This window comes from Ctenopharyngodon idella, chromosome 8, assembly GCF_019924925.1.
Source record: "Ctenopharyngodon idella isolate HZGC_01 chromosome 8, HZGC01, whole genome shotgun sequence".
NCBI classification, from domain to species: Eukaryota; Metazoa; Chordata; class Actinopteri; order Cypriniformes; family Xenocyprididae; genus Ctenopharyngodon; species Ctenopharyngodon idella.
In genome coordinates, this window is record NC_067227.1 from 17,045,657 (window position 1) to 17,066,386 (window position 20,730).

The following is a 20,730-nucleotide window of genomic DNA, read 5'->3' on the forward strand; positions in this document are numbered from 1 at the left end:
TCCTTAAATTTCTTTTGTTCATACAACTAAATTGTTATTTGTACAAATTACTCAATGTAGTTGCATGGAACCACGTGACCCTTCTTTTTTAAGTAAATCCAACAATTAATTTTTTTGAGTGTGTTCACTTTGTTTTTCAATGCAGAAGTAAGCTATTTGTAAATGTGCAATTTAGGATTTATTAGCCGCTGTAGGTAAATAACTAGAAGAATAACTATGTAAATGGTAAAACTATGTGACTAACCAGTGTGTTTATAATTATGAAAAATTAATTTTAACAAATACCATTTTGCAACATAACAGACTGTTTTGGTACAGCTAAAATAATCTGAGTCTGAATAATGAAACTATCAATGAATGGCAAACTGTGTGGCCTGGAAAACTCAGACAGCTTGGCATCTCTGTTTATCAAGCTGACCTGGCTTGAGTATCAAAGACAGAGGCTTTCTTTGTGTTCTTTCATTTTGACCAGCCCTTTCCCTGTAGCCTTTGTCATCTAGTTTTACATCTTGGGGCTATAAATATTGCCTAAACTTTGAGTTTTAGAGCTTTTGTTTTACAAATGCTTAGAGCGTCACATTAAACATTTTACAAACTGTTTGGTCCAGCTTCATTTTAATATTAGGGTTAAAAAAAATTATATAAAACAATAAAATGCATGAATTGCATAGTCAAAAGTTTCCAAGACAATTGGGAGATGTTTATTGTGAACTTTAGTGTTAAAGGGGACCTATTATGCAAAATTCACTTTTGCATGGTGTTTGGCTATAAATGTATGTTGTCAGTGTGTGTACACAACCACCCTATAATGATAAAAATCCAACCACTCCTTTTTTTTAATCCCCATAAATCATAAGCAGTGTCTCAGAACAAGCCGTTTCCAGATCCCTGGCAGTGTGACATCACATTAGCCACAGGCCCCGACCACGAATGTTGACAGACAGTGCCGTTTTAACATAGAACCGCCCTGAGCGAGTTTACAGCCAGTGTTGCCAACTTAGCGACTTTGTCGCTAGATTTAGCGACTTTTCAGACCCTTTTAGTGACATTTTTTCAAAAAAGCGCCTAGCGACAAATCTAGCGACTATTTTGGACAAACCTCAGTAACTTTCCAAATGTCGCCAGTACTGTCCCGTGAGCGCGAGGTCTTGCTTTCTTTTTGGGCAGGTTTTAGCTACTTTCCTCAGAAAATAGTTGGCAACACTGTTTACAGCGAGTTTACACAGTCCGCCATTGCTGCACTGACGAGAACATCTCCCAGACGTTTTAGGTGTTCTGTAGCTGGATGGATTAATCCACATGGTTCTCTCTTTATTTACTCCCTAAATCTGAGCCACTGAAGACGAGATGGATTAATTTTGTTTTCGAAGAAAATGCTATGTCTGCACGAATCATTTCACACCGGACTGCTTTGTGAATGAATGTCAATACAAAGGGACAATACAAAACAGAGGTTGTGCTAAAAAATTGTTACTCAAGGATAGATCAGTAAACTGTTCGTGATCCAGCTTACAGTCTCCAGAGTGATACTGGATATGGCAGTAATGAAGGTGAGAGCACTTTATTACAGTTCATCGGAGTTGATTTACGGATATAAAGTTTACCAGTTTATTAAGCACCACCCGAAAAGGCATAAGGTCTTTATATATTTGTTTACTGTTAGTTGTAACGAGTGTTTCTGTGTACTTCTCAATGTGTGTTGATGATAATGTAAGGGAGAGAGTTTATGGATTATATTTTAATGCACACTTGCAGTTTTATTAAGCTCTTACAGAGATTTTCTAGAGTGAAAACGGACACTTCATCTTTTGTGTGAAGTACAATAAACATCATAAAACTCACCTGTAAAGTTTTGGCCATCATTCGGACGGGGTCTGGTACAACAGGTTTGTACTAATATAGTGGAAGAAGACAATATAAGTTATAACCGTAATTGAACTAAACTATACCTGATCTATCTCCATGCAGCATATATTCCCAATTTCTGACATTATATTGCGTCCTGACCATAGGTCCTGACTGACTCCTGACAGTGGAGAATGAGCTCTCCGCCCTCTTAGGCCGCGCGCAGCAGCTCATTTGCATTTAAAGGGCACACACTGAAAGGCGCGTTTTTGCTCAACCCCAAGTGGCAATATGCTATAAAAAAATTATCTGTGGGGTATTTTGAGCTAAAACTTCACATACACTCTCTGGGGACATCAGAGACTTATTTTACATCGTGTAACAGGTCCCCTTTAATAAATATCGACTTGTATTTATGATGTGAATTTGTTCTAATTGAACACTCCATGCAGATCTGTATAAAATAAGAAAATGTCGACTTTTTGGTCCTCTGGGAACAGCTTAAACAAGACTGTGTTTTGAATGCATATATATCATTGCTGAAAAATAAAAATGAAATGGTGGGTAGCCTATTAATTTACAGGAACAGATTAACGTCACATTACTTTTGTGGGTGTTGTGTAACTACTATCCCTTTAAACCGCACAGAGCCACGTGCGCCCCAACGCCCCCTCTTCCATTCCGCTGCTCCTGCACCTCATTTTGAAGTGAGTTGCAAGATGGCAATGACATTGGCATACTGGGATATACGCGGGGTAAGAAATGGCGTAATTTTGTATAACTGTTATTAGACATTTAATTGATTCTTAATTTTTTGTCATGCAATCATCACAGAATATAAGAATCTAGTGGTTTTTCATGTCTAAACAATCAAATCTGTAATCCATATGCGTAGCTTGTTTAAATTCACATCTTTGGTGGACTGTAAGTCGAGACTCTAGAGATGGACTACGTTATGCAGTTAGTTGGCAGTCAAGTGCTAGAATTTTGTTGATACTTTTTGTCGTTTAGCGTGTCTACTCGACATGGCCACTGATGCTACTTTAATTACATGTCAGTCATGTTTATCTTAAAGCCGTTTCGGATGTGGTTACACCCCAATATTTAGGACAAAGCACTTGCTCTGTTGTTTTATTTTAGTTCATAAGAGCAAACGTTACATTAAACTTCTGTTAAAACACTGGGCAAATGTCAGTTTTAACACTGGGATTTGCAGACGTGTTTAAGAGCTGGGTAAACACCACTCTGCCAAAATGTCAAGGCGATTTTTTTTTTAGCAACCAATCATTTACTTCCTTACCTTATCAAACATTCATATGCTTTCTGTAGTCACTGAACATTATCGCGCCTTATTATCTCCATCTCTGAGGGAAAATGTCAAAAAAATGTCGAACAACAAACTCGTTAAAGGTGCAATATGTAATATTTTTGCAGTAAAATATCCAAAAACCACTAGGCCAGTGTTATATATTCTGTTCACTTGAGTACTTACAATATCCCAAATGTTTACAACTATTTATGACTATTGTTTCATCTGTTAACAGCTTGCTCAACCAATCCGTCTGCTGTTGGAATACACTGGTACTAAGTATGAGGAGAAGTTCTATTCTTGTGGTGAAGGTAAGTGATGGTCATTATAACCAGCAGACATAGTCAGATTTTCTATATAAAACCACAATGACAGAGGGAGTTGATTTTTATGTTCTTGTCTTGCAGCTCCCGACTATGACAGAAGCTGTTGGTTAAATGAGAAATACAAACTTGGGCTGGACTTTCCTAATGTAAGTTACACAGTTACCCCCAATAGTGTTTACTGTGCAATATAACATGTAATAACTAAACATCACCTTTCTTCACCAGTTGCCCTACCTAGTGGATGGTGACACCAAGGTAGTCCAAAGCAATGCCATAATGAGATACATCGCCCGCAAAAACAACCTCTGTGAGAACTTGATTCATGTATTCCTTCAGTAAACAAAGCTGTTGTATCACTGAAAATAGTCATCCAAGTGATGTAAAACATCTCTCTCTAATGTGTTTCTAGGTGGGGAAACTGAAGAAGAGCAGCTGAGAGTTGACATCTTGGAAAACCAGGCAATGGACTTCCGCAACGGTTTTGTCCGGCTCTGCTATGGAGACTTTGTGAGTGATGGATTGTATAAATCTCTGTATTACAGTGTTAAAGAAATTATCAACTAATAATATACATTTTTTTGTTATTTGATAAGATAACATTATTTTTTTTTAAACTTTTGTTTTTGATTACAGGATGAAAACAAATCATGTTACAATGAGAACCTGCCAGGAACTCTAAAGCAGTTCTCTGACTTCCTTGGTGACAGGAAGTGGTTTGCTGGGAACAAGGTAAATAGGCATAATGTACACATAAGCACATTACTTTGTCCTTTTTAAATGATTGGAAATAACTATATCCCATGAGATTATTTGACATGCTCATCCCACTGTCTCATCCTGTAGATCACATTTGTGGATTTCATCATGTACGAGTTGTTGGATCAGCATCGTATGTATGAACCAGCATGCCTGGATGACTACAGAAACCTTAGATGTTTCCTGGAGCACTTTGAGGTTTGGATTCAGCTTTTGTCACACAGAATGATTTGATAGTCTCATGTAAGTTGTAATGTATAAGGATTAACCAGTAACCAGATATAATTGTGTTCCCTGTCAGAATCTTGAGAAGATTGCAGAATACATGAAGTCAAGCAAGTTCATGAAAACACCCGTGAACAGCAAGATGGCCAAATGGGGAAACAAGAAGGAGTGAAAATGTCAAGACTGTCTTGATCAAGCATCATAAGGTGCACCATCAACTGCTTTGAATATAACGTCAGTGCAGTTGAAGAGCACATGTGGTGATAGTTTTTTGAGACAGCTATTTTAAACCTTTTGATGAACAGGCAGTTTAAGGATAATTAGTTCAATTTACATCCCAGTGATACAGCTGACATATATTGATTATAAAAGCATTACAAAACAGTCAGTAATGTCTGTTGTTGTCTATAGATATAATGCAGTTGAAAAGCACTTATGTTTAGATTAAAGTGTTTAGGTGAGTGTTACACTTTGATTTTTGTCTATTTGATGCGATGAAAAGAGAAGCATTTCATTGTTATAGATTTCACCATTTGAATTGTGATTCTACATTTGTAAACAAATTGTAAACAAAATTAACTGTAAACAAAATAAACTGCAATTTAAGCTTTGTTGAATTGTAAACAGAGCTTAAATTGCAGTACCTTATTTTGACCCAATAAATCAGAGCACTGTTTTGTTCAATGAAATTTACAAATATAATGCATTTAGTATGCACATATCATTGCTGTGAAAGATGAATCGTCGGTCCGTTAGCTCCGGTCGCACTAGTTGCACCGCCCCAAGAACGGCCCTGTCCACAGAAGAAAGTCACGCGAGTTTGGAGCACATGAGGATGAATGTTTACAGCTGCACCTGCTGAGATGCCCCAGTCTAGACACACCCCAAAGTGTCATGTCGCCCTGCCCATCGCACTGCTCTTACACCTGAGCGCGCCCACACCTCTGCATTCCACTGCCCCTGCACAAAGGTGCTTGTTGCAATTTGCAAGCTGGCAATGAAATTGGCATACTGGGATATACGAGGGGTAAGAAACAGCAATAATTTTGCATAACTGGTAGACATTAAATTGATTCTTATCTGATCTCTGCAAAATTTTTGTTGTAACCTGTCTTTTCAGTCATCACAGAAGATTAGAAGATTGCACTCAGTGTGGTTAGTCATGTCAAATCTGTACTTCTTATGTATAGCTTGTTTAAAGTCACATCTTTGGTGGACTAGTCAGTTTGCAACGTTTGGTACTGATTCAGTGGTTCTCAAACCTGTCCTGGAGGACCCTCAGCCCTGCATATTTTGTATGTCTCTCTCATCTATCGCACCTGATTCAACTCATGTGCTCATTAGTAGAGCCTTCAAGACCTGAAATGGGTGTGTCAGAAATAGGGGGATATACAAAATGTGCAGGGCTAGGTGAGGGTTAACTAAATCCTAAATCAGTGGTTCTCCAGGACAGGTTTGAGAACCATTGATTTAGGTATTGCTACAAATGTACTTGTAAAGTGCAGGTTTAAAGTCCTGATTGCAACAAAGGAAATGCCAACATTGTATTTGACAAAAGCACATACACATTTTTCAGAATACCAACTGGAAACACACTTACAGTATCTATGAAGGTTCCGGAAACCCACAGTCAAGCTTTAGGAAACCCCAGAAGTGTCCCCCTCTGTTACTGTGGACCTTACACTGTCCATAACGTGCAGTCCAGCATGAAGATCAGTGAAATGGTTTACACCGTCATAGATAATGAACCATCATTTGGTGTTGCTTGTACACTTGTTCTGAACACTAACAGCCATAAGCGTTGGTTCTTTGGCTATTCTGTGTGAGCTCAAGTACCTCCGCACATCTGTCATGAGCCGTCATAATCATGTCATTTTTAAATGGAGTTTTTTCCTATTTATAGTCTTGATTTTAGCATGTTCTGTTCTAATGTGTCTATTATTGTGATATTATTTATTTTCTAGTAGTTGTATCCTACGAGTCATTTGGCCATTTTTATTTGTGTCTGTAATTGAATAATTATTAGCGCTATTTATTGTAAATCAGACATGGTAATATCAAAGTGAAGTTTATTTTTTCTGCCCTATTCTATATCTCAGAATTAAAATATCATAATTCTGGGAGTCTGTGGATTTAATATTGGATATGTACTGTTCACTTTTTCAATGCAGAAATAAGCTATTTGTAAATGTGCAATTTAGGATTTATTAGCTGCTATAGGTAAATAACTAGAAGAATAACTATGTAAATGGTAAAACTATGTGACTAAGCAGTGTGTTTATAATTATAAAAAATATATTTGAACAAATACCATTTTGCAACATAACGGACTGCTTTGGTACAGCTAAAATAATCTGAGTCTGAATTATGAAACTCAATGAATGGCAAACGTGTGGCCTGGAAAACTCAGACAGCTTGGCATCTCTGTTTATCAAGCTGACCTGGCTTGAGTATCAAAGACAGAGGCTTTCTTTGTGTTCTGTCCTTTGGACCAGCCCTTTTCCTGTAGCCTTTTTCATCTAGTTTTACATCTTGGGCTATAAATACTGCCTAAACTTTGAGTTTTAGAGCCTCTGTTTTACAATTGCTTAGAGCGTCACATTAAACATTTTACAAACTCTTTGGTCTAGCTTCATTTTAATAAAAAATATATATATGAAAATAATGGAAATATATGAAAAAATAATGGTCATAAACGATCCTAAATTAAGTGATACAAGTTATTCCTCCTGGTTCTGGAAGCACTGGAATGCAAGTTTGAATGCCTTTTAAATAATGTTTGTTGTATGTAATGTATGTTATTCCTTTCTTTTCTTTGTTTGATATGGACCTAAGGGTCTGGAATAAAGAATGAAATGAATATATATATATATTAAAACAATAAAATGCATGTATTGCATAGTCAAAAGTTTCCAAGACAATTGGAGGACATTTATTGTGACCTTTAGTGTTAATAAATATCGACTTCTCGATAAAAACGCTTATTTTTGTTAAAGTATGATACATTGTACATGTATTTATGGTGTGAATGTGTTGTAATTGAACACTCCATGCAGATCAGATGTATAAAATAATAACATGCCGACTTGTTGGTCCTCTGGGAACAGCTTAAACAAGACTGTTTAGAATGCACATATCATTGCTGAAACATAAAAATGAAATGTTGGGTAGCCTATTATTTTGCAGGGACAGATTAACGCCATATTAATTGTGTGGGTGTTGTGTACTATCCCTTTAACTTGAGTGTGCTACCCGGCTCTGGTCTAACCCAACCGCACAGAACCGCGTGAGCCCCCTCCTCCATTCCGCTGCTCCTGCACCTCATTTTGAAGCAGAAACGGTGTACAGTGCTCACTCCTGTTGCAAGATGGCACTGAAATTGGCATACTGGGATATACGCGGGGTAAGAAACGGTGTAAAGTTGCATAACTTGTTAGACATTTAATTGATTCTTATTTGATTTCTGCGATTTGTTTTGTCATGCTATCATCACAGAATATAAGAATCGCGTGGTTCTTCATGTCTAAACAATCAAATCTGTAATCCATATGCGTAGCTTGTTTAAATTCACATCTTTGGTGGACTGTAAGTCGAGACTCTAGAGATGGGACTACGTTATGCAGTTAGTTGGCAAAGTCAAATGCTTATGGAAGTTTGTTGATACTTTTTGTCGTTTAGCGTGTCTACTCGACATGGCCACTGATGCTACTTTAATTACATGTCAGTTTATCTAAAGCCGTTTCGGATGTGGTTACACCCCAATATTTAGGACGAAGCACTTGCTCTGTTGTTTTATTTCATAAGAGCTAACGTTACATTAAACTTCTGTTAAAGCACTGGGCAAATGTCAGTTTTATTATTGGGATATGCAGACGTGTTTAAAAACACCACTTTGCCAGAATGTCTACTGGATTTTTTTGGCAACCAATCATTTACTTCCTTACCTTATCAAACATTCATATGCTTTCTGTAGTCACTGAATATTCTCGCGCCTTATTTGTCTCCATCTCTGAGGGAAACTGTCAAAAAAATGTCGAACAGCAAACTCGTTAACTGGGGCAAGTTGCATAATTTCAAATTAGACCAATCCAAATTGTGATGTATTTGACTTTAAAAAGTTATAACTCTTAAAGAAAAGGAAAAAACGATCAAAAAATTAAGACTACAGCTGGCCGCTGGAGTGATGAAGAGAATTTTACTCAGTGTTGCCAAGTCCTTGGTTTTCTAGATCTAGATTTATTTATTTATTTATTTTTATTATGATTGCAAACATTATAAAGATGACATTAATGATATATAATTTTGTATAGAGTACACAACATGGGTCGACAATATGTACAATGTCATCTGAACATACAGAACAGAAAAACAATAACAATAATTGCTAAAAGAGAAAGATAAAGAAAAAAGAAAAATTAGAAAGAAAAAAAAACATGAGGGTAAGATATTAATTTATATTTCAGTTAGAGTGTACAAATTAAAGTCATTACAAATTGAGGTTGTTCTTCTCGCTTTCTTATTTACAGAGGATGAAATAGTATTAAGATACATTTTAAATTCTTCTAAAAAAAAAAAAAACAAGAAAAATTGGTTTGTTGCTGGTGAATTTACATTTATGGATATAGAATTTGACGAGAAAATAAATTAAATTTATAACAAAACAAGCTTTGTTTTTACTAGAGTCAGAATCAAAGTGTCCAAAAATAATATCTTTGAAAGTAACAGATATATCTTGTTGGATATTATCTTGAATAAATGTTTCAATATTTTTCCGTAGTTGTTCAGTATAGAAACGTATACATTTATATTTAATTATAAAATATTTAACAGGGTAAAATTTATTTATTATTTTGAAAGACACATCTAGAAAATTATTTATAGGGTGGCAAAGGGGTGGCATGAGGTCTATGAGGGGTGGCAACACCAAAGCAAGTGCCCATGCATAGTTTTTGGAGATTTATGGCCTGACATACACAATTGTGTTCACAAAAATTGCAGTACCACAAAGTAATCATCTATACTGTTTAAAATTAAAAATAAATAACAAGATTTCAATATCCATCATGGCACCAAGTCAAGACACTATATGAAAAACATCAACTGATTCTAAATGAGTCTGAACTTGTGTCACTAAAGGATAGGCCTGTCGCAATAATCAATATATCGACTTATCGCGCAATATATGTACATGACCTCAATAATTTTTGGTGACGCAATATATTGCCCATTATGTTTACGTGATAATGAACGTCACCAACATTTTGCTGATCATGCTTTAATCTGCAGTTCCTACACAGAGCAGTCATTGACAGGTGAAAAGAAGGCGTTATAGTGTTTTGCTGACAACTACAGACAGTTTGGAAGAACAAGTCCAAATGCTCTCGATTTCAAAGCTGCAATCCGCTGTTCTGGTGCAAATATAAATGTCACAGTGCAAAACAGTGCACACTAACAGCTAGTGTTAAGGCCGTTTCACAAGGGACACAGCAGTTGAGACTCGAGTGTAGAGTTCATTTTCACAGAGAATGTGTTTTTTGCATTCTACTGCAGTTTTTCAATTGTATTTTCTATGTAAACAGACATGTTTGACCGTTGTGCTCGCATCTTTTGCAGCATCACATGTGCTGCATCAGTCATGTGGCGCTTAAGAAAAACAACACACCTCTAGAAAAATAATTTTAGCAGCAGATATGGCCTTGAGGCATCTGTGCCTTTGTTCATTATACGGACATCTGACTGCTAAGTAGGGTTTGTGTTTTCAGCAATAGAATAAAAATCTGTAACTGGAAAATCTGCATAGTGCCTTTTGTGCAGTTGCAGTTTTTTTTTTTTTTTTACTTGTTACTTTGCACTTTTTTTAGAAAATATTTACCATTTATTCAAGTTTTTTTTTTTAGGATATTACATTTTTTGATCCTTCATTTCCATGATCTAAAGAATTAAATGGTTGTTGTCTTTTGAAAGTGTGTAGTGTGTACTTTTATTATGCTGTTATATTATGATTATACAGTGGGTACGGAAAGTATTCAGACCCCCTTAAATTTTTCACTCTTTGTTATATTGCAGCCATTTGCTAAAATCATTTAAGTTCATTTTTTTTCCTCATTAATGTACACACAGCACCCCATATTGACAGAAAAACACAGAATTGTTGACATTTTTGAAGAATTATTAAAAAAGAAAAACTGAAATATCACATGGTCCTAAGTATTCAGACCCTTTGCTGTGACACTCATATATTTAACTCAGGTGTTGTCCATTTCTTCTGATCATCCTTGAGATGGTTCTACACCTTCATTTGAGTCCAGCTGTGTTTGATTATACTGATTGGACTTGATTAGGAAAGCCACACACCTGTCTATATAAGACCTTACAGCTCACAGTGCATGTCAGAGCAAATGAGAATCATGAGGTCAAAGGAACTGCCTGAAGAGCTCAGAGACAGAATTGTGGCAAGGCACAGATCTGGCCAAGGTTACAAACAAATTTCTGCTGCACTTAAGGTTCCTAAGAGCACAGTGGCCTCCATAATCCTTAAATGGAAGACGTTTGGGATGACCAGAACCCTTCCTAGAGCTGGCCGTCCGGCCAAACTGAGCTATCGGGGGAGAAGAACCTTGGTGAGAGAGGTAAAGAAGAACCCAAAAATCACTGTGGCTGAGCTCCAGAGATGCAGTCGGGAGATGGAAGAAAGTTGTAGAAAGTCAACCATCACTGTGGCTCTCCACCAGTCAGGGCTTTATGGCAGAGTGGCCCGACGGAAGCCTCTCCTCAGTGCAAGACACATGAAAGCCCGCATGGAGTTTGCTAAAAAAACACCTGAAGGACTCCAAGATGGTGAGAAATAAGATTCTCTGGTCTGATGAGACCAAGATAGAACTTTTTGGCCTTAATTCTAAGTGGTATATGTGGAGAAAACCAGGCACTGCTCATCACCTGTCCAATACAGTCCCAACAGTGAAGCATGGTGGTGGCAGCATCATGCTGTGGGGGTGTTTTTCAGCTGCAGGGACAGGACGACTGGTTGCAATCGAGGGAAAGATGAATGCGGCCAAGTACAGGGATATCCTGGATGAAAACCTTCTCCAGAGTGCTCAGGACCTCAGACTGGGCCGAAGGTTTACCTTCCAACAAGACAATGACCCTAAGCACACAGCTAAAATAACGAAGGAGTGGCTTCACAACAACTCCGTGACTGTTCTTGAATGGCCCAGCCAGAGCCCTGACTTAAACCCAATTGAGCATCTCTGGAGAGACCTAAAAATGGCTGTCCACCAACGTTTACCATCCAACCTGACAGAACTGGAGAGGATCTGCAAGGAGGAATGGCAGAGGATCCCCAAATCCAGGTGTGAAAAACTTGTTGCATCTTTCCCAAAAAGACTCATGGCTGTATTAGATCAAAAGGGTGCTTCTACTAAATACTGAGCAAAGGGTCTGAATACTTAGGACCATGTGATATTTCAGTTTTTCTTTTTTAATAAATCTGCAAAAATGTCAACAATTCTGTTTTTCTGTCAGTATGGGGTGCTGTGTGTACATTAATGAGGGAAAAAAAATGAACTTAAATGATTTTAGCAAATGGCTGCAATATAACAAAGAGTGAGAAATTTAAGGGGGTCTGAATACTTTCCGTACCCACTGTATATTCAGTGGCATAAAATGGTCTTGAAATAACAATAATATCGTTTATCGCAATTATTTCTGTAACAATATATCGCACAACAAAAAGTAGTTATCGTGACAGGCCTATTAAAGGAGATGAGCAGCTTTATTTATATTACATAAGCTACTTCAATGGTATAAATCACATGTTTTAGTGCAAGTTAAAGAGAAACAAAAACTTTTAAATTTCCACAGTTTTGCAAACAATTTTTCAGTTTCTGTTATTAAAGGATTAGTTCACTTTCAAATGAAAATTAGCCCAAGCTTTACTCACCCTCAAGTCATCCTAGGTGTATATGACTTTATTCTTTCTGATGAACACAATCTGAGATATTTTAATAAATATCCTGACACATCCGAGCTTTTACATAGGGCTTCACATATGGATTCAGCTCACCAAGGTTTAGGTCTACTGACTCACAGGTTCCCCCTGGCGTAAACAACACAACTTCTGTTTTCTTTTCATTAAAATTAAGGAAATTTAGTGCCATCCAGGTCTTAATTTCTTCAAAACACTGCAATAGAAGCGCTAAAGAGCAGGTATCTTTACGTTTCAAGGGCAGATAAATTTGCAGGTCATCTGCATAACAATGAAAAGAAATACCAAATTTCCTAAAAATATGTCCCAAAGGGAGCATATACAGGGAGAACAGAATAGGCCCCAAAATGGAGCCCTGGGGGACCCCACATATAAAAGAAGCAGTTGAGGAGACATAGTCTCCAAGATGAACCGAAAAAGTTCTTTTCTGTTGCAAAACTGTGGAAATTCAAAAGTTTTTGTAGCTCTTTAACTTGCACTAAAACATGTGATTTATGCCATTGAAGTAGCCTATGTAATATAAATAAAACTGCTCATCTCCTTTAGTAGGCCTGTCACGATAACTACTTTTTGTTGTGCGATATATTGTTCCAGAAATAATTGCGATAAACGATATTATTGTCATTTCAAGACCATTTTATGCCACTGAATATATAATCATAATATAACAGCATAATGAAAGTACACACTTTCAAAAGACAACAACCATTTAATTCTTTAGATCATGGAAATGAAGGATCAAAAAATGTAATATCCTAAATAAAAAAAACTTGAATAAATGGTAAATATTTTCTAAAAAAGTGCAAAGTAACAAGTAAAAAAAATAACTGCACAAAAGGCACTATGCAGATTTTTCGTTTACAGATTTTTATTCTATTGCTGAAAACACAAACCCTACTTAGCAGTCAGATGTCCGTATGAACAAAGGCACAGATGCCTCAAGGCCATATCTGCTGCTAAAATTATTTTTCTAGAGGTGTGTTTTTTTTTTCTTAAGCGCCACATGACTGATGCAGCACATGTGATGCTGCAAAAGATGCGAGCACAACGGTCAAACATGTCTGTTTACATAGAAAATACAATTGAAAAACTGCAGTGGAATGCAAAAAACACATTCTCTGTGAAAATGAACTGCACTCGAGTCTCAACTGCTGTGTCCCTTGTGAAACGGCCTTCTTTTCACCACCCCCGCTACCCCTTTTCCACCCTATAAATAATTTAAATAAATAATTTTCTAGATCCGCTCCTGTCCGGAACACAATTTTTAACACGATTTGTAGCAATTGGGAGGGTTTTGTGAAAATCTGGCAACCCCAATTTTACTGTAGCCCTGTTTCAGAAGACTTGGTACAACTAGATCTGTGTTGCAGCATTTCCACAGATAGACGAGCCGTTCGGTATTTGTCCAATAAATGCTATTTACCTCATAAAAATGCTAACAAGAACATTACCCATTTATATTACCCATATAAATATGCAGTGAAATATCGACCCTCTGTCAGTCACTTCAAGCTTGAAAAACATTTTTCGGCAGCTGAAGTTAGCTATATAGCATGCCATGACTATTGTTTCATCTGTTAACAGCTTGCTCAACCAATCCGTCTGCTGTTGGAATACACTGGTACTAAGTATGAGGAGAAGTTCTATTCTTGTGGTGAAGGTAAGTGATGGTCATTATAACTCCGCAGACATAGTCAGATTTTCTATGTAAAAGCACAAGGGAGGGAGTTGATTTTTATGTTCTTGTCTTTCAGCTCCCGACTATGACAGAAGCTGTTGGTTTAATGAGAAAGACAAACTTGGGCTGGACTTTCCTAATGTAAGTTACACAGTTACCCCCGATAGTGTTTACTGTGCAATATAACATGTAATAACTAACCATCACCTTTCTTCACCAGTTGCCCTACCTAGTGGATGGTGACACCAAGGTAGTCCAAAGCAATGCCATAATGAGATACATCGCCCGCAAAAACAACCTCTGTGAGAACTTGATTCATGTATTCCTTCAGTAAACAAAGCTGTTGTATCACTGAAAATAGTCATCCAAGTGATGTAAAACATCTCTCTCTAATGTGTTTCTAGGTGGGGAAACTGAAGAAGAGCAGCTGAGAGTTGACATCTTGGAAAACCAGGCGATGGACTTCCGCAACGGTTTTGTCCGGCTTTGCTATGGAGACTTTGTGAGTGATTGACTGTATAAATCTCTGTATTACAGTGTTAAAGAAATTATCAACTAATAATATACATTTTTTTGTTAATTGATAAGATAACATTATTTTTTAAAACTTTTGTTTTTGATTACAGGATGAAAACAAATCATGTTACAATGAGAACCTGCCAGAAACTCTAAAGCAGTTCTCTGACTTCCTTGGTGACAGGAAGTGGTTTGCTGGGGACAAGGTAAATAGGCATAATGTACACATAAGCACATTACTTTGTCCTTTTTAAATGATTGGAAATAACTATATCCCATGAGATTATTTGACATGCTCATCCCACTGTCTTATCCTATAGATCACATTTGTGGATTTCATCATGTACGAGTTGTTGGATCAGCATCGTATGTATGAACCAGCATGCCTGGATGACTACAGAAACCTTAGATGTTTTCTGGAGCACTTTGAGGTTTGGATTCAGCTTTTGTCACACAGAATGATTTGATAGTCTCATGTAAGTTGTAATGAATAAGGATTAACCAGTAACCAGATATAATTGTGTTCCCTGTCAGAATCTTGAGAAGATTGCAGAATACATGAAGTCAAGCAAGTTCATGAAAACACCCGTGAACAACAAGATGGCCAAATGGGGAAACAAGAAGAAGTGAAAATGTCAAGACTGTCTTGATCAAGCATCATAAGGTGCACCATCAACTGCTTTGAATATAACGTCAGTGCAGTTGAAGAGCACATGTGGTGATAGTTTTTTGAGACAGCTATTTTAAACCTTTTGATGAACAGGCAGTTTAAGGATAATTAGTTCAATTTACATCCCAGTGATACAGCTGACATATATTGATTATAAAAGCATTACAAAACAGTCAGTAATGTCTGTTGTTGTCTATAGATATAATGCAGTTGAAAAGCACTTATGTTTAGATTAAAGTGTTTAGGTGAGTGTTACACTTTGATTTTTGTCTATTTGATGCCATGAAAAAAAAGAAGCATTTCATTGTTATAGATTTCACCATTTGGATTGTGATTCTACATTTGAATTGTAAACAAAGCTTAAATTGCAGTACCTTATTTTGACCCAATAAATCAGAGCACTGTTTGGTTCAATTAAATTTACAAATTAAGTTGTTGTTTTTTTTATCCTCTCTGGGAAAATCTCCCAAAAATATGAATATGCATTTTCGTATGCACATATAATTGCTGTAAAAGACGAATCGTTGGTCCGTTAGCCTGCGGTCGCACCAGTTGCACCGCCCCAAGAACGACCCTGTCCACAGAAGGAAGAGTTTGGAGCACAAGGGTGAATGTTTACAGCTGCACCTGCTGGAGAAGGTGCTCACTGCAGAGCAAATGGGTGGTGCTTACATTAGCTCCCTCTTGCTAGACGTCCAGCGAGGAGAAGCAAATGTACAACCACACCCTAATCCTACCCTAACCCTACCCACAACTCTATCTCTCCACCCCATTCAACGTCCAGAGAGGTGGAGAGTTCTATCCCTCCACCCTACTGGATGTCCAGAGAGGCAGAGGGGGCCCTCATAGACTGGGGTTCCCCAGTCTAGACACGCCCCAAAGTGTCATGTTGCCCTGCCCATCGCACTGCTCTTACACCTGAGCGCACCCACACCTCTGCATTCCACTGCTCCTGCACAAAGGAGCTCGTTGCAACTTGCAAGATGGCAATGAAATTGGCATACTGGGATATACGAGGGGTAAGAAACTAATAATTTTGCATAACTGGTAGACATTAAATTCTGATCTCTGCAAAAAAAAATTTGTAACTTGTCTTTCAGTCATCATAGAAAATTAAAAGATTGCACTCAGTGTGGTTAGTCATGTCAAATCTGTACTTTTGTATAGCTTGTAAGTCACATCTTTGGTGGACTAGTCAGTTTGCAAAGTTTGGTACTGATTCATAACGTCTTTATTCCTAAACAAAAAGCAAAAAAAATAATAAGATAAAAAAAGGTTACAGCTAGTCAGGGGTGTTTAAAATTTAACATGCTTTAGTTGGGGTGTGGTGACAGTCCATCATTCTACTGTAATTACGACGAAACGCCTGCGGTATCCTTTTACCTCATAGAGGTTTTCACACCAAGTTTAACCCTCTGTTCACGTTTTTAAAGACCTGGGCAAAAGTCAGTTTTAACCTTGAGTTATAAAAACGTGTTTAAGAGCTGCAGCACTTTGCAGGGTCAACCCTCAACTGCTTTGGCATCAGCGCATCTGTGCTTGAAGTGAACAAAACTTTCTGCAGTGGTGGCGTTCACACAATCCCCAGTTCCCTGTCCCGAGAAACCTGGCAAGATATGTTCTTTGCATTAGAGGTCTGCAAGAGTGCACCTTCAGAGATCACTCAACCTTTGTGATCGGATTTTGGAGGAGAGACGTTCTGAAACGGTCGTCAGTCAGCGTCATTCTGTTCTTGCGTGGATGTTAAAAAAGATTTCATTTTGCAGTATAGCTAGCCTAAGCCAACAGTTTTCGTTTATATGTATTTTTGGCCTAGCCTATAGTTTTGAGGGACATGTTGTAGGCTATTTAATTTAGCCTATTTTTTTCCTCTCTGATATTTAGCCTATTATTCTTTGTGACATTTTTTTTCTCTGAATATTTTTTTAGGGTGTTGACAGCATCATAAGACAAATAACAAATAAAAATCTTGTAGCTATATGCTATGCAACATTTTATATTTGTTATCCCCAATCACTCTCTTTCTTTAGGGGAAGTTTAAATGCGAGATTCTGGAAACGATCTAAATTTAGCGGGACCCGTCGGGTCGGGAAGAAAATCACTATATGCGGATAGCGGCGAACACAGTGAATTTTAGCCGGGAGCGGGTGCGTGCGGAATAGAACCTTGCGGGAGCGGGACGACAAAAACAGTCCCGCGCAGACCTCTAGTCGAAACATTCTCGCGCCGCGTTTCGTCTCCGTGCTTGAGGAAACGTCTTACAGCGACGTTAACTGGAGTGAAGAAGAGACAATTTTACTGAATGTTTCTTTAGTCACCATGAAATCAAAATTGATAATTCTTGTTTTTTTATGGACTTGTTTATTAAAATGATTTATACACGCACTTAATAATAATAATAATAATAATAATAATAATAATAATAAACGTATCCTCTTAATCTTGCTTGCTGTAGCCTATTCACCTTTCTTAATGGATTAGTTCACTTTCAAATGAAAATTATCCCAAGCTTTACTCAGCCTCAAGCCATCCTAGTTGTATATAACTTTCTTCTTTCTGATGAACACAATCGAAGATATATTAATAAATATCCTGACGCAATCGAAGATATATTAATAGATATCCTGACGAGCCTTATAATGGCAGTGAACAGAGGTCACGAGTATGAGCAGAAGAAAGTGTCTCCATCCACACACATCCATCATGAACGTTCTCCACACGGCTCCGGGGGGTGCGAATCGAAAAAAATATATCACATTTAACAAGTTATGAAATAAAGATCTAGCTTCCGCCAGACCGCCTTCTGTATACGTCGCGTCAGTTAAGCTTTTTCCATAAGTTGAATAGGGAAGGCGGTCGGGCGGAAGCTATTTATTTCGTAACTTGTTAAATGTGGATATATTTTTTTTTACACAAATGCATCGCTTCGCTTCAGAAGTCCTTTATTAACCCCCCGGAGCTGTGTGGAATACACGTTTATGATGGATGTGTGTGGATGGAGGCACTTTCTTCTGCTCATACTCGTTGGTATCGCTCACTGCCATTATAAAGAAATATTTTAGAGGATATTTATTAATATATCTCCGATCGTGTTCATCAAAAAGAAGAAAGTCATTAACACCTAGGATGGCTTGAGGCTGAGTAAAGCTTGGGCTAATTTTCATTTGAAAGTGAACTAAGAGCTGTGTTGAGGCTTCCTCATATCCGCTTCCAGTTATTTTAGCTGTACAAAAACTGTCCGTTATGCTGCCTGATATCGCAGCAGACTGTTATCATATTTTTTAAGTTTATTATCGTAATAATAAACACACTGGTTTGTAGCGTAATTTATTATACTATTTACTGTGTTTTATTCTTCCAGTTATTTACTGTAGCGGCTAATGATTCGGAAATGCCCACACTTTCTTGTTGGAACAAAATTACATAACATACAGTAATAACACAAATGATGCTGTCCATTGGACAGACGATTTTCTATTTTCATTCAGATCTGCCTCCATATAGCTTTGCCCTCTTTCTACGATCCAGTCAATCCCCAATGGACAAAATCGAGTTCCTCCCAAATTTTTTCTTGTTCGATAAGCCGTTTCACTCAGATGTATGTCACAATAGGGAAGAAAAGTTGGTCACAATTTCTGTTTCATGTCAACTTAAAAGTCCACATGAAATCCAATGGACCCAATTGTTAGCACGCATTACTTTTGTGGTGAACAGTTTATCTGTGCAAGTTAATCTACAGAAAAAAATTGTTTGCCTGTTCTTCTGGACGTCGTTCTTCTCTGATGACGTAAGTTTGACAGCTTGGGCAGAACAGTCTTTAACCACCATTAGTGTCACTCACCTCATCAGTATGCAAATATGAACATTAACCCAGGGTATATGATATGTGAAAAACAAAATTTCAGTGAAAAACATTCTCACAGCAGCTGAATTTAGCTATATATCATGAATATTATCTGTTAACAGCTTGCTCAACCAATCCGCCTGCTGTTGGAATACACTGGTACTAAGTATGAGGAGAAATCCTATTCTTGTGGTGAAGGTAAGTGATGGTCATTATAACAGCAGACATAGTCAAATTTTCTATATAAAACCACGATGATGAGTGATTTGATTTTATATTCTTGTCTTGCAGCTCCCAACTATGACAAAAGCTGTTGGTTTAATGAGAAAGACAAACTTGGGCTGGTCTTTCCTAATGTAAGTTACACAGTTACCCTCAGTAGTGTTTACTGTGCAATATAACATGCAATAACCAACCATCACCTTTCTTCACCAGTTGCCCTACCTAGTGGATGGTGACACCAAGGTAGTCCAAAGTAATGCCATAATGAGATACATCGCCCGCAAAAACAACCTCTGTGAGAACTTGATTAATTTATTCCTTCAGTAAAAAAGCTTTTGTACCACTGAAAATAGTCATCTAAGAGATGTAAAACATCTCTCTCTAATGTGTTTCTAGGTGGGAAAACTGAAGAAGAGCAGCTGAGAGTTGACATCTTGGAAAACCAGGCGGTGGACTTCCGCAATGGTTTTGTCCAGCTCTGCTATGGAGACTTTGTGAGTGATTGTGTAAAAATGTTGAGTGTTGAGGGAATTCTCAACTAATAATATGAATTGTCTTAATAGTTAGGATAACATATGTGATTTGTAATGCTTTTGTCTTTGATTACAGGACAAAAACAAACCATGTTACAATGAGAAACTGCCAGGAACTCTAAAGCAGTTCTCTGACTTCCTTGGTGACAGGAAGTGGTTTGCTGGGGACAAGGTAAATAGGCATAATGTTTGGATACACAATTAGTTTGTCCATTTAAAGTCGCATGAGATTATTTGACATGCTTATCCCACTGTCTCATCTTGTAGATCACATTTGTGGACTTCATCATGTATGATTTGTTGGATTTGCATCGTATGTTGTGTCCAGAGTGCCTGGATGACTACAGAAACCTTAGATGTTTCCTGGATCGCTTTGAGGTTTGGATTCAGCTTTTGTCACACAGAATGATTTGATAGTCTCATGCAAATTGTAATGTTAAAAGATGAACCCGATTGTGACTCAGATGTGATTTGTTTTCCCTGTCAGAGTCTTGAGAAGATTGCAGGATACATGAAGTCGAACAAGTTCAAGAAAACACCCGTGAACAACAAGATGGCCAAATGGGGAAACGAGTGAAAATGACAAGACCGTCAGTTGACATAAACATTGATTATGAAATCTTTACAAAATAAGTAGAATTCGCAGCTGTTGTCTAAATACAGCACTTACATTAAAGACAGTTCACCCAAAAATGAAAATTCTGTCATCATTTACTCATCCTCAAGTTGTTCCAAACCTGTATGAGTTTCTTTCTTCTGTTGAACATAAAGGAAGATATTTTGAAGAATGTTGGTAACCAAACAGTTGACAAAAAATACTAT

General features: G+C 37.4%; 2 protein-coding genes across 5 annotated transcripts; both read left to right on the forward strand.

Moving 5' to 3' along the window:
- Positions 1 to 2,468: 2,468 nt before the first annotated feature.
- LOC127516996 (glutathione S-transferase Mu 4) lies at positions 2,469 to 15,736 on the forward strand. 3 transcript variants are annotated; one of them, XM_051901998.1, is made up of 8 exons: positions 2,469 to 2,600; positions 3,390 to 3,465; positions 3,562 to 3,626; positions 3,706 to 3,787; positions 3,890 to 3,987; positions 4,114 to 4,209; positions 4,324 to 4,434; positions 4,538 to 5,163. In XM_051901998.1, the coding sequence occupies exons 1-8, from the start codon at positions 2,565 to 2,567 to the stop codon at positions 4,631 to 4,633; spliced, it is 660 nt and encodes a 219-aa protein (XP_051757958.1). In that variant the 5' UTR covers positions 2,469 to 2,564; the 3' UTR covers positions 4,634 to 5,163. The 3 variants fall into 3 exon arrangements, with proteins under 3 accessions (XP_051757958.1, XP_051757960.1, XP_051757959.1); XM_051902000.1 differs by lacking the exons at positions 3,390 to 3,465; positions 3,562 to 3,626; positions 3,706 to 3,787; ... (2 more) ...; positions 4,324 to 4,434; positions 4,538 to 5,163 and adding exons at positions 14,030 to 14,105; positions 14,200 to 14,264; positions 14,344 to 14,425; ... (2 more) ...; positions 14,960 to 15,070; positions 15,174 to 15,736 and having other exon boundaries at positions 2,550 to 2,600; XM_051901999.1 differs by lacking the exons at positions 2,469 to 2,600; positions 3,390 to 3,465; positions 3,562 to 3,626; ... (3 more) ...; positions 4,324 to 4,434; positions 4,538 to 5,163 and adding exons at positions 7,698 to 7,864; positions 14,030 to 14,105; positions 14,200 to 14,264; ... (3 more) ...; positions 14,960 to 15,070; positions 15,174 to 15,736.
- LOC127516997 (glutathione S-transferase Mu 3-like) lies at positions 5,310 to 20,607 on the forward strand. Of its 2 annotated transcripts, none has more exons than XM_051902002.1 (8): positions 5,310 to 5,488; positions 19,276 to 19,351; positions 19,445 to 19,509; positions 19,589 to 19,670; positions 19,772 to 19,869; positions 19,985 to 20,080; positions 20,176 to 20,286; positions 20,396 to 20,607. In XM_051902002.1, exons 1-8 carry the CDS (start codon positions 5,459 to 5,461, stop codon positions 20,483 to 20,485), a joined length of 648 nt encoding a protein of 215 aa, XP_051757962.1. In that variant the 5' UTR covers positions 5,310 to 5,458; the 3' UTR covers positions 20,486 to 20,607. The 2 variants fall into 2 exon arrangements, with proteins under 2 accessions (XP_051757962.1, XP_051757961.1); XM_051902001.1 differs by lacking the exon at positions 5,310 to 5,488 and adding an exon at positions 16,186 to 16,328.
- The last annotated feature ends 123 nt before the right edge of the window (positions 20,608 to 20,730 follow it).

Coding starts and splice junctions, on each gene's coding strand:
- LOC127516996 (XM_051901998.1), top strand. CDS start 2,565: ATGGCAATGACATTGGCATACTGGGATATACGCGGG. Junction 3,988..4,113: donor GGCTCTGCTATGGAGACTTT/GTGAGTGATGGA, acceptor TTTTGATTACAG/GATGAAAACAAATCATGTTA. Junction 4,210..4,323: donor AGTGGTTTGCTGGGAACAAG/GTAAATAGGCAT, acceptor CTCATCCTGTAG/ATCACATTTGTGGATTTCAT.
- LOC127516997 (XM_051902001.1), top strand. CDS start 16,293: ATGGCAATGAAATTGGCATACTGGGATATACGAGGG. Junction 19,671..19,771: donor CGCCCGCAAAAACAACCTCT/GTGAGAACTTGA, acceptor ATGTGTTTCTAG/GTGGGAAAACTGAAGAAGAG. Junction 20,287..20,395: donor GTTTCCTGGATCGCTTTGAG/GTTTGGATTCAG, acceptor TTTCCCTGTCAG/AGTCTTGAGAAGATTGCAGG.